General features: G+C 35.1%; 1 protein-coding gene across 1 annotated transcript in view; it reads left to right on the forward strand.

Moving 5' to 3' along the window:
• The window catches only part of LOC108915221 (probable cytochrome P450 6a14), a 60,185-nt gene extending 47,304 nt beyond the window's left edge, over nucleotides 1–12,881 (forward strand). The window contains 6 exon segments of the mRNA XM_023455308.1: nucleotides 3,504–3,647; nucleotides 3,703–3,888; nucleotides 8,141–8,473; nucleotides 9,228–9,461; nucleotides 11,531–11,782; nucleotides 12,505–12,881. Coding sequence (XP_023311076.1) covers nucleotides 3,504–3,647; nucleotides 3,703–3,888; nucleotides 8,141–8,473; nucleotides 9,228–9,461; nucleotides 11,531–11,782; nucleotides 12,505–12,671 — 1,316 coding nt within the window. The 3' untranslated portion in view covers nucleotides 12,672–12,881.
• The last annotated feature ends 568 nt before the right edge of the window (nucleotides 12,882–13,449 follow it).

Here is a 13,449-nt window from a genome sequence, read left to right on the forward strand (position 1 = left end):
ATATACAGGGTGTTTATTAATTGAATGCCGATACTTAAGGGTGTGAATCCTTGGGTCATTTTAAGAAGAAAACTTAATATCAACATATGTCCTAAACCTCTTAATTTTTGAGCTACAGGGTGTTACAGTTTTAAGAAAAAATTTACTTTTTTATTATAATTTTCTTATCACTCCAGATATTTTTAGGAAATTTTGTACACACCTATTAATCATTAAGGAGCATTGTTTGATGTAAAAAATGTTTTAAAATCTTTGCCAATGACGTCCGTACGAGGTTTGAACTAAACATTTTTGAAGAAAAAATGGTACGCCACTGCTTTTTCTAAAAACTAAAATTATTTTTAAAATCTCCATTTATTTTACAGCAAATTCGGTCCCTAGACTTACTCTCGTACGACGCACCATTTGCACGTAAAAAAAAAAGGTTTTTCCCCAAGTTCATTGAGACTGCTTTTGATATTTTGTTTAGTTTAGTTTAGTTTAGTTTAGTTTAGTTTAGTTTATTTATTTTGCATATAGACATTAATACATGTATAGCAATAGTCAATATAATGATACAGTAAAACTGTACACTATTATTACATATAGAAAAAATAATTGTAAATATAAAAACATTAAACATAAAAACAATTCGAAAAACAAACAAAACAAAAAAAAGAAACATCCGCTACTTGAATAAAAACATTTAGCAGTTAAAGGTCATAAAATTAAAAAAACCTTACAATTTAAAATATTCTGGAAGAGAATAGTAACACCTATTTTTGCGGGTACTGACCCCATTTAAAAAAATCGGAAACATCATTAAATTTAAAAATTACGAATTTCAGTACTAAATTAGTAACCTTAAAAAAATGATTTCACAATTTTCATTACTTCTTGGCCTGCTCAAATAATGTTCTGTATTTCTTTCTGTCTTCGTTATTGTGTACAAAAAGAGAAATCATTCCCTGAGATCCCTTAATTATTTTGGCAGAAATGTCTATTTAATTTTATAGGCACAGTTCAGATAAATAGTATTTTTAAGTTTTTTTTTTAGATGTAACAACCTATTTGAGAGTATGAGATATACTAACGATAGTACAGCAAACGTTCTTCTACCATAGTCCTACCTTTGGTGAGACGAAATATGTTACTGGCGCTGAAAGGCGCGTATTTTACTTCATCAAACAGTTTTGGATACTTTGTATAAAATATTTTTGTTCAAACACTATTTCCAAATGAAATAGACTTACCTAGGCATCATTCTAAAATCTATTGAAAAACTAGCTCGTGATGCAGTAGGTATTAAAATATGAGTGAAGATCTGTTAATGACCAAAACCTTTTGTTTCTGAAATAAGCGAGTTTTTTTAAAGAAGTAATAGAGGTCGTGAAAATAAACAATTATTATTAAGTATGTTATGTGATTCAGAAAATTAATCGAAATTTATTACGCAAAAACTTGGGACGACCCTGGCTTGCCCAGCTTAATCAACAGATCAACTGTAAACAATGCAGTAAGTAGGTCAAGTTCATTATGGTTATTAGCATGGCTTGTAGAATTTTATCGCTGGTTTCAGCAGCAAGTGGCATAACAACCAAATTATACAAACACAGTAATCTCCACAATTGTATGATACTAATCCTCACATTATACAGAATTTACGTTTCCATCAACGATTTTCAGTGAATCTGTGGTGTGGGGATTTCGGTGGCGCATCATTTAGACTAATTGTATTACCTACCTTCGATCTTAAACATTGTCTCTCACATACTGGTTTTCCATACAAGAACGCAATGTACCCGTGCATTGGCCAGTGTGGAGTCCCGATATAAGTCCTCTAGATTTTTTCGTTTTGGGTATTCATAAAACAGAACCCATTATCGATGCAGTCAATCTTCAACAGCGTATTTTTGCTGCAGGCCATAAATTTAGATAGATACAAAGAGTAGTGACACCCCCAGTATTTCAAAAACTTTCTAACAGAGAGCCCATGAACCATCACCATCACTCATGACTATGCGAGAAGAGTCCATTAAATGACTAAACTATATACACCAGGAAAATTAGCGAAAATAAAAGAGAAACTCGAAAAAAGTCCTATCCGCTAGATTATTGTAAAATTGTCTAAAGGAACATTATACAAGACATCTCTCGTCTCGTGAGTCAAAAACTTTTATTAGCTAACTTTTCTATTTAAACAAATAAGTGAGGAAAACAGTTTTTTCACTTTGCAGGGAAAACCATCAATTTTAGAGAAATTGAAATTTTAATTAATATTTCTTTTAACAATAATGTTTGACATTTTTGTAAATTAAAAAAAATTTATTATAAAAGATGCATTTTTTCTGGGGTTCAGGGCTATTCTACGAATTCGTAAATATGCCCATTGTTATTTTTTCGTCGAGCTACCCCAGTTTATAAAAAAAAATAAGTTTCTACGATGAATAGAAGCCGAGATATAGCAAAATTTAGAGCGCGCACCTATTTAAACTTTGGATTTAACTTTTCTCGCCAGCGCTACCGCTTGGACGAGCTTCCCCCACCACCACGCCGCCGGCCGCCGGACAGTTTACTTAGCGAGTACCTTCTCTTTAAAGGGCTCGTGAGTCGTTAATTTTCCACATTTTTCAATGCAATTCACGGGAAATCGTAGTTTACGTCGTAAACTTTATTTTGCGAAAAATTCAAGTCTTAATGTTTATAAACAATTGCGCTACGAATTTTTAAAAAAAAATTCTTATCTTGGCTCCTGTTGGTCGTAGAGGGTACTTTTTTTATTTTAAAACTGTATTTTTTTGCCAGCTATCCATTGCATCTATTTTCGGTGAGATAGCATAAATAGCAACAATGTTATTCAAATTGTTTATAAGCGAAAAACGCACGGTTTTTTAATGCACAATTTGAGAATGTTAATGTCAAAAAAACGGTGATATTTTTTAATAGGTCGCTTAATTACGTCTTTAAGATTACAATGACGCTTTCAGAATCATGTTTGGTTGAAAATTAACGCCTGTACAGAGGCTTAAAGTTCATAACTTTTGGAGCCTCCGCTATAAACAAATAGAATTGTGCGAAAACTATTGCACCTACAGCGCCCACTTTTGGCACACTTTTAAAGTATGACAAAACCCTCAACTTGTCATAGGTTTTATAAAATTTTAACAATAAATGCGATAGTTATAAACAAATGAAAAAATGGGCACTTTTCTTGTTTTTTTGCAATAACTTTTTTGTTTATTAACCGATTTTAATTTAACCAGTCTCATTTTGTAGATAATTTTACTCCCTATAAGCTGTCTGAGAGTCACTTTTCGCTAAAATTGATGGTTTTCCCTGCAAAGTGAAAAAACTGTTTTCCTCACTTATTTGTTTAAATAGAAAAGTTAGCTAATAAAAGTTTTTGACTCACGAGACGAGAGATGTCTTGTATTATGTTCCTTTAGACAATTTTACAATAATCTAGCGGATAGGACTTTTTTCGAGTAAAAATTTAATTTGCTTGGTCTAAATTGCTTTGCTAGGTTGGAAGTACTGTGGAATATACGCATTTGTAACTCCAATTTTGCTGATCGTGGATGTAGATCTAATAAAGCATATCCTAACCAAAGACTTCCAACACTTCTCAGACAGAGGTATATACACCAATGAAGAAGTTGACACCGTAGGTAAGGCGGATGCCTACCACAAAGATTCGATGGATTTCTCAAGGTTCTTTTACAGGTTGCCATCTATTTGCTCTCGGCGGATACAAGTGGAGGAACATGAGAATTAAACTGAGTCCCACTTTTACAACCGACAACCTAAAAATCGTATTCCAGACGTTGGTGGCATGCGGATTGGTTTTAGAGAAGCATGTGGAAGATAATATTAAACCAGATCAGCCCGTAGATATCAAGAAGCTTTTTTGTAAGTAAGTCCTATAATTTCTTAGTTTAAATGATTCTAATTGTACTGCCCAAAGCTTTAATAGTATGTTACAGAATAAGTGTGGTAACTACGTTTTTATCACACGAGGTTGAATAGTCCACAGTACAGGCAGGGCCGTTCCTGGGGTACTTGCCGCCCTGGTGCATAGAAAAATTGGCCGCCCCTACCACGTAGTATATATCTATCATATCATTATGACATTATTAATATCAGGGATTAGAGATGTAGTATGATGGAGGTGTGTTATTAGAAATACATATAGATTTATTTTTACAGTAACAAACTTTAATATTCTACTGCAAAATATAATCTAAAAAGTCATAACAAAAATAATCAAAAGCTCTAAAACCAATATGGTAACTCATTGGAAAACAAGAACTTCGTATTGCGACTAGTATGAGAGGTATTCACAAAATATAGAATATGGAAATTTTTAGCTGTCTAAACGTTGTAAATCTGACGATAAGTAGGTATTAATTATTGTAATCTTTTGACATTTTTAAAACATCCGTGATTTTACATTTTTTATTAAACTAATGCAAAAAATTAAAGGGTCAAAAGAATTTCCGAAAATTTTCCGTGATTTATGACAGACTGTATTTAGGTGAAAAGTGGTCATATCGGGAATTAAAAAAAAGTATTTTGAAGCTCCAAGATTCTAGTTTTTAGATCTTTCGGTCGAAATTTTGTAGGTGCTACGGTTATCATGCAATTCTAATAAATAGGGCGACAAAAAATTTTGCAAATTTCCAAGTCCACGGACTTGGAAAAAATTTTTTCAGCTAAGCCATTGCATGGACCAAATAGCTTGTTTATTCAGCTTCAATTTTCTTATTTTTAAATTTCCATACGACCATTTTTCATCGAAATATTGGACTATTAGTGGTTTTTAGTTTTTTGTATTCAATCATCGATATCCCGGCGACAAATGGTCGTACAGAGAATTGAAGGGCAGTTTCGAAAACTGGAATAAATTTCCTATAACATGCTGCCGCAACTTTTCGGAAAAAAAATTTTTTTTCGACTTTTACACGAATTTTAAAAAACAGGAAGAAAAGGGTAATTTATGGTTTTTCAGAAAATTGACGGCTAAATTAGAATTATTCACGAAATGACTAATGTTAAGTATGACTTACAATTCGATATACCCAGAAGAACCGTGTGAAGTTTCATTTCGATCTAGCGAACCGTTTCTTTGTTTCATACAGTCAAACTTTTGAAAAAAAATAAAGGGTCACGTTTTTTGAGCTTAGACACTTCATATGATTAAAATGGAAAAAACAATTTTTGAGGCTTTCTCACCTTTTTACCGCAAATAACGTTTAAACTGATGAAAAAAAAAATTTGCAAAGTTTTTTTGTCGCACTATTGCATGATAACTGTGGCTCCTAAAAAATTTCGACCGAAAGATCTAAAATCTAGAATCTTAGAGCTTCAAAATGTTTTTTTTAATTCCCGATACGACCATTTTCACCTATATACAGTCTGTCAAAAATCACGGAAAAATTTCGGAAATTCTTTTGACCCATTAATTTTTTGCATTAGTGTGTAAAAAAAGTGTATTATAAAACAGTGTATTTAATACATACCACAGTATTTATAAGACGAAAATTAATATACACTCTATCTTTTGCAATCTTTGCTGCTATTGTTTAAATATTATTAGTTAGGAATCTGGGAAAGACCAGGACAGAAAAGCTGAGTTTTGGCCGCCCTTGTAGCTCGGCCGCCCTGGTGCCGGGGCACCACCAGCACACTGCCCAGGAACGGCCCTGAGTACAGGCCCCCTCTGGAAAGTTGATTACCACATACTTTATAACTCCTGAGGAGCTTCGTTTTGACGAGTCTACCACATTTTCCTCTGCGACTTTTCTCGATTCCTCCGCTTTTCCACTCTGAAAAGTCCAAAACATGTCAATTTCCCGGGGCCTTGAAAAGTCAAGACCACATCTTTTATTTTTAGCTTAAGTAACTGGAAATTTTGTTGCAAATGCCGATTTAAATTTGTCCGACATAAATTCCTCCGACATTGACGTGTCTACCGGTCGAAACATGCCAAAATAACAGGGTATTGAAAATCAATTACCACATAGGTAATTTTTAGTAAAATTAATTGTAAATAATTAATTCAGTCAAAAAGTATTGTTGTCCGACAAATTTCAAGCCGCGTTTTTTCAGTCCGACAGCTGGAAATCGGAATTTTCACGGGGTATGAAAAATCGATTACCACATGTCGGACAAAAATAACACACGATAGAAAAGTGTTTTTTATAAGCAAAAATTGTAATGTCCGACAAAAATATATCCGCAAATCGTCAGTCCGACAAAAAATGATGAAAAAAATTTCGTAAAAAATGTGCACATGTATTTATAATTTCTAATAAGGTATTTTCATGTATTAAGCAAAATTCCATATAAATATACAATACAGGGTGTTTCAGAAAGACCTCCCGTAAATACAGGGGGTGAGGACGACAAAAAATAAGAATTTTTTGTCATATGAACTATATGTCTATCTCCTCTTCTCAAAGCTCAAGCTTACTTTGAGAAAAGTCACTTATTTTATAGTGTAATATTGTAAGAGTTTAATTAAAAGCCTTTTTTCTCGAAAATCGTCCACATTAGGAAGTTCTAACAAGAGTACATTATTTTTAGAAAATAAAATTGTACAATAGAAATTGGAGCCCGACTGGTAAAAAATCTAACCTTAAAAAAAATATAACTTAAATTGTAATAAGAATGTAGCATAACTAGCGCCCTCTATGAAATATACAAAAAATAATTAGACTAGCGTATTTGGCACCCTTAAAAACCTCGGACTACCAAATTTCATAAAAATATTTCGCACCATTTGGAAATTTTCATAAAAATGTTATTTAAAAAATTTTATTTTGTCTCTCTGTATCTCGAAAACAAGAGGAGATAGACATAGAGTTCATAAGACAAAAAATTCTCATTTTTTGTCATACTATCACCCCCTTTATTTACGGGAGGTCTTTCTGAAACACCCTGTATATATTTTTCGTTTTATTCTTGTAATTGTAAATCTCTATATGCTCAATTTAGCCAAATAAATATCGAGAAAAGAATTAAACGATTTCAAAAAAGTATGTATGGTGTAAAAAAATTATGCACAAAAGTTTTGGGATTTTCTTTTAGAAAAATAGGAAAATTTTTGTAAAGAAAAATAACAAACGCGAATGAAAACTTGAAAGAGAAAAAAGGATTTTTATATCAAGTATAATATTAATTTATTTAGAAATAATGCATTATGCACTAAGATCGTATTAATCGCCTCAAAAATAACTTCATTTGTTTATAACTTTTAAATTTTTAAGCATAAAATAAGCAATATTATAATTATTTATTTGAAACAAATAATAATTTACATAATAATAATTAATAACCATTTATAAATATGAAATTTTTGGAGTGAAAAAATTAAATTTCATCACGTTTATTGATTTATTGATTTTTTAATAATTTGCGGACATTAAATCGTCGGACACTTATATCACTATTTTGTACAGTAAATTTAAAAGTGGAAAAAATGAAAATTAGATATGTGGTAATCGATTTTTCATACCCCGTGAAAATTCCGATTTCCAGCTGTCGGACTGAAAAAACGCGGCTTGAAATTTGTCGGACAACAATACTTTTTGACTGAATTAATTATTTACAATTAATTTTACTAAAAATTACCTATGTGGTAATTGATTTTCAATACCCTGTTATTTTGGCATGTTTCGACCGGTAGACACGTCAATGTCGGAAGAATTTCTGTCGGACAAATTTAAATCGGCATTTGCAACAAAATTTCCAATTACTTAAGCTAAAAATAAAAGATGTGGTCTTGACTTTTCAAGACCCCGGGAAATTGCCATGTTTTTGGACTGTTCCGAGTGCAAAAGCGGAGGAATCGAGAAAAGTCGCAGAGGAAAAATGTGGTAGACTCGTCAAAACGAAGCTCCTCAAGAGTTATAAAATATGTGGTAATCAACTTTCCAGGGGGGGCCTGTACTGTGGACTAGAAGATTGAAAAACAAGCCTTAGTCTGTTTGCCGTTGACAGTTATAAAATCATCATGACTTTGTCAACCTTTACTAGATGTTGCATTTTTTTCGTTGCTACGGTGACATGAACATTACGGAGTAGTGTTCCCTGTAATCCGTATAGGAAAAAGAGTCGATAAACGTACATTCAAAATAAATCTAAAGTATCACCTTTTCAGCATGTTTCGCCATCGACGTAGTAGGATCCTGCAACTTTTCCCTTAATTGTAACAGTTACGAAGAACCAGACTCTATTTTCATACGCACAGCTAGAAATATTTGCGGTTTGTCCATATTTAGAGTGATTCTCATCACGCTTGCCCAAAGTTACCCTCGTTTAGCTCGTGTCCTTAGAATTCCTCAAATTCCAAAGAACGTAGCAAAATATTGGACGAAGATGGTGGAAGACATAGTGTCGTACCGCGAGCGAAACAACTTGGTTAAGAGCGATCTTCTGCAATTGCTGATGAACTTGAAGGGTTCCAGCTTTGTAGAACGGAATGATCAAAGAGGTGAGCTACCATAGAGAAACATGACAGGGGTTGAGTACCTCAAAACAACGTGCCTATACTGATTTTTATAAATGTTCATTCAATCTTAATTGTTATTTAAACACGTAACACTACTACTACTACTACCACTACCACTACCACTACCAATACCACTACCACTACCACTACCACTACCACTACCACAACCACAACCACTACCACTACCACTACCACTACCACTATCACTACCACTACCACTACCACCACTGCTACTACTACTTCTTACGGGGTGCTACTAAAATAAAAGGACGTTATAAGCAGCAATGCCTTTTACGTTGATTTCTACGGAATAGAAAGAGTAGGTATTTCCACAAGTAAAAATAATAAACTAGGAGAAATAAAGAAGAAAATGGACTAGGTAAGTACTAAGTACAGGGTTTTGTCCAAGGTAACATTGAAAATCAGATCAAATAAAAAGTTTGTTGACAGAAGCTGTTGCATCAAAAATATTGTTTTTAGTTTTACATGATGATACCAAAAAAATCTAAAAACTGATTTTCTGTACAATATATTATTATTGGCATGTAATAATGATGCTTTCGTCATCTCTTTATATGCCAGGTTTGACAGGTTCAGCCGCATGTCATTTGACATTACTTTTTAAGCAAATTGCCGATCATATTCTCGACATTCGATTAAAATACACAACACACCCTCTTAAGCTGTATACCGGTCGTAATTAAACACATTCTCTTTACGACTACTCCAATTTCAGGCAATGACAACACTCTGACGATGGACGAAATAGTGGCACAGAGCTTCGTATTTTTCTTAGGAGGCTTTGAGACTAGTTCCTCCACTATGACCTTCGCCTTATTCGAGCTGGCCATGCATCCGGATATTCAGGACCGGCTTCGGGACGAAATCAATTCGGTTCTAGGCAGACATGACGACAAGCTCACGTACGATTCGCTCAGCGAGATGAAGTACTTGAAACAGGTTATAGATGGTACGTATATTGAAGCGAAAATCACCTTAGTGACTTTAGGCTAGTAGAAAAATACTGATAATTCGAGTTAGGGAATGGTTGAGGGCTTATTCGCTTCGGAATCACGTATAGAAAAATGTACTAAAAATCGTATACGCACATAACCAATTGCAAACGCTATAAACAAATAAGTATTAAAAAAAGGGGTACGGTTTTTTGCAAATAATTCGAAAAATATAAGCGTTAGCGTCATTTGAAAAAGATTCCTGTAAATATGTGTCAACTCCCGAATCTCTATAGTCATTATACAGGGTGTTAAAAAAAGAGTGTAAAATATTTCAGGAGGTAATAGTATGGACCAAAATAAGCAGAAAAGTCTTAATAAACATTGGTCCGCAAAGTAACGGTTGCGGAGATATGGAATGTTTTATGTTTTTTCGCCCCTTTTTTTATTGGGCAAAAACGTTGTGTATTTACTTATAATAGTTGGTTGATGTTTAGTGAAATAAACAGTACGTATTTGACAGTTGTTCTCAGTGCACAAGTTTTCTTTCGCTATGGCTGGTCAAAGGAAGCTTTTAACAAACAAAAAACAAATTTACAGAAGATGTTCAAAGTGCCATCCGTCCATTTCCAAGCAGGCATGACATCTCTGCCTCAAAGATATTCGAACTCTTTCGAAAACACCCTCCTTGGTTTGGATTTCTTGACACTTTTGATTAATCCGTAGCTGCAGCTCTTCCAGGCTATTTACAGGAGTACCATACACTAATATCTACAAATATCCCCAAAAAAGAAATCTAGAGGGTTCAGATCAGGCGATCTTGGAGGCCATAAAACAGGTCCGGCCCTTCCTACCCATCTATGTGAAAAAGTTTGGTGTAAATGCTCTCTAACGGCCATGAAAAAATGAGCTGGAGCACCATCATGCTGGAACCACATTTGTTGCCTCTGATTCAAAGGAATGTCTTCCAAAAACTCGTACAGTGTGTTCTGCAGAAAGTTGAGGTAAGCAGCGCCTGTTAATCGGTTTGGTAAAACAACAGGACCTAGAAACCTGTCACCTACAATACCCATCCAAATGTTTAATGAAAAACGTGCCTGATGTCCAGATTCTATTAGAGCATGAGGATTTTCGTCAGCCCAAATATGCGTATTGTGAAAATTAAACACTCCATTTCTTGTGAACCCGGCCTCATCAGTAAAAAGAATGTTTGCAAGAAAACGAGTGTCTTCAGCATCATGACGTAGAAACCAGCGGCAAAAAACCAAACGTGTTTGATGATCATTTATTGGATTTAAGGCCTGTACTCGTTGCACATGGTATGGATAAAGCAGTTGCTCGTGAAGGATTCTCCAAACAAGAGGACCACTAATTCCTGCCTCGGCTGATATTCTCCGCACACTCGTACCTGGATTCTGCTCTACCAGTGCTAGAATTTCTTCTTCTGCTCTAGGAGTGGATACCGACCTTGGTCTTCCGGATAAATGGCACTGTTTGCTCAAGGAACCGGTATCACGCAATCTTTGGTGAATTCATCCAAACACGCGTTGTGAAGGAATCTGGCGATTTGGATAAGCGTCAACATAAAGACGTCGCGCTTCGGTGGCGTTCCCATTAGCACGACCATACATGAAATGCATGTCTGTTAATTCTGCGTTAGAGTAACCAGCCATAGCGAAAGAAAACTTGTGCACTGAGAACAACTGTCAAATACGTACTGTTTATTTCACTAAACATCAACCAACTATTATAAGTAAATACACAACGTTTTTGCCCAATAAAAAAAGGGGCGAAAAAACATAAAACATTCCATATCTCCGCAACCGTTACTTTGCGGACCAATGTTTATTAAGACTTTTCTGCTTATTTTGGTACATACTATTACATTTTACACTCTTTTTTTAACACCCTGTATGTACATATATAATTTAATGTTGGAAATAAGGCTTTTAGCGTCGAAAGTAACGTAGGTACGGCGCCGCCGCAGAAAAGTTGTCAAATCGTGCAAAGGCAATTTGATATAATTATTGTCAGAAGTGGGATTTTGAGGATTATTAATTTGAGCAAACAGTGTGTATAATTTCAGAAACGATGAGGATTCGTCCAGTAGCGAGAATCCTGCAGAGGTTATGCATGAGCGACTACAAGGTACCAGAAGAAGATTTGGTCATAAAGAAGGGTACTAGGGCCTTCATTTCGATACCGGGAGTCCATTGGGATGAAAAACACTGGCAAAATCCGCAAGTATTCGATCCAGAACGTTTCACCGAAGAGAAAAAGAAGAATATGAACAAGTACACTTATTTACCTTTCGGGCAAGGACCTAGGATGTGTATTGGTAAGTGCCCGATGCACAAACCGCGGACAAAAAAAATCCTATAAAGATGACATTTAGATGTCTACTAGAAAGGTAGGCAAGTCCGCTTACGCGGACTTGACCTTTTTCTCAAGTTTTATCGCCAAAGTAGTGTCAAAAAATCGGAACTGGTGCCTAACGACAAAATAGCGACCCGCCGGAAAAACGCTTCATAACACAAAAGTTATTTTGACGTCTTCACTAACGTTTGTCTGCATCTCTGTCTACACCTCGGATGTACTTCGGGTATCTTTCTCGCACCGGAAAAATTCGATTTTCGGCAAGAACTCATTTTAAAGAGAAAATTTCTCTTAGAAAACGCTAAGGACGCTACAGTTTTAATATACGAGTATAAGCACTAGAAAGGTAGGCAAGTCCGCTACGCGGACTTGACCTTTCTCTTGGGCCTTCGGCCCTGGAGCACGAGCACCGCTCCACGGTGCATTCTCTGTGGATTCATAAATAATATATAACATTTTTCAAGAAAAAAAAGAAATAATGGTGCCTAACGTCAAAATAATGAACCGCTTCAAAATTTATTTTGACGTCTTCACTGAGGTTTGTCTGCATCTCTGTCTAAACTTCGGATGTACTTCGGGTATTTCTCTCGCACTGGAAAAATTTGATTTTCGTCGAGCTACAGATTTTAATACATAAGGATTAAACGTGGTTTTATTCTAATATCTGTCTCTTGATTATTTCAGGAGCAAGACTGGGCCTGATAGAGGTGAAGTTGGGCCTGATTTACATTCTGAGAAAGTTCAGAGTTAAGTTGAACGAGAAGACGATGCTGCCTCTGAGGTTGTCAGTAAAAACCCTTTTTTCCTCTGCGGAAGGGGGCATCTGGTTGAATTTTGAGAAATTATCATAGTATTACTTTTATTAATTCATGCCATAAAGATTTATAGTACACTAGTACAATTTAAAAAAATGTTTGGTAACTGATGGTATATCATATAAATAATGAAATTCATCATATTTATTATTACATTAATACATATTGTTATGAAATGTTATGATATTTCAGATGATAAATTAAAACATACAGAAAAAGAGACCAAAATGTAATTTAATTTTTTTAAATTAAATTAAGAGATATCCACTCAAAATATACAGAAATCGAACACAAAAGGGATGTGCAACACATAACACAGCCCCACAAAAAAAAAAGTGTTCGGACTTGTGGGTCGGACATATATATTCCCATGTATTTTTCGACGCTGAATCCGATCCCGAGCTCAGAAATGGCCCTCCACGTCTGGAATTGGCCCCAGGGGCCAAAAATGGCCTCTATAGGGCCTGAAAGATGGATTCCGGAATATGGTGAGGTCGAAGGTGCATTTTAAAGCCAAACCCGGATTTGTGGTCGAAAAGTTTATGGCCAACTGAAATTCCCCGTTTGGGACCGGGAAAATGACCCCTTAGGGGCCGGAAAATCGTGTTTCGGACGTCGCAATCGCAACAGTGGTGTTAAATGGTTTTTAAATTCTGGAATTCGAGCACAGTTTGAGTTCCAGAATTTAAAAGTACATAAAAATACCACTGTTGCGATTGCGACGTCCGAAACACGATTTTCAGGCCCCTAAGGGGTCATTTTCCCGGTCCCAAACGGGGAATTTCAGTTGGCCATAAACTTTTCGACCACAAAT

The sequence above is a fragment of the Anoplophora glabripennis genome, unplaced genomic scaffold (genome assembly GCF_000390285.2).
Source record: "Anoplophora glabripennis isolate ALB-LARVAE unplaced genomic scaffold, Agla_2.0 scaffold155, whole genome shotgun sequence".
Lineage (NCBI taxonomy): Eukaryota > Metazoa > Arthropoda > Insecta > Coleoptera > Cerambycidae > Anoplophora > Anoplophora glabripennis.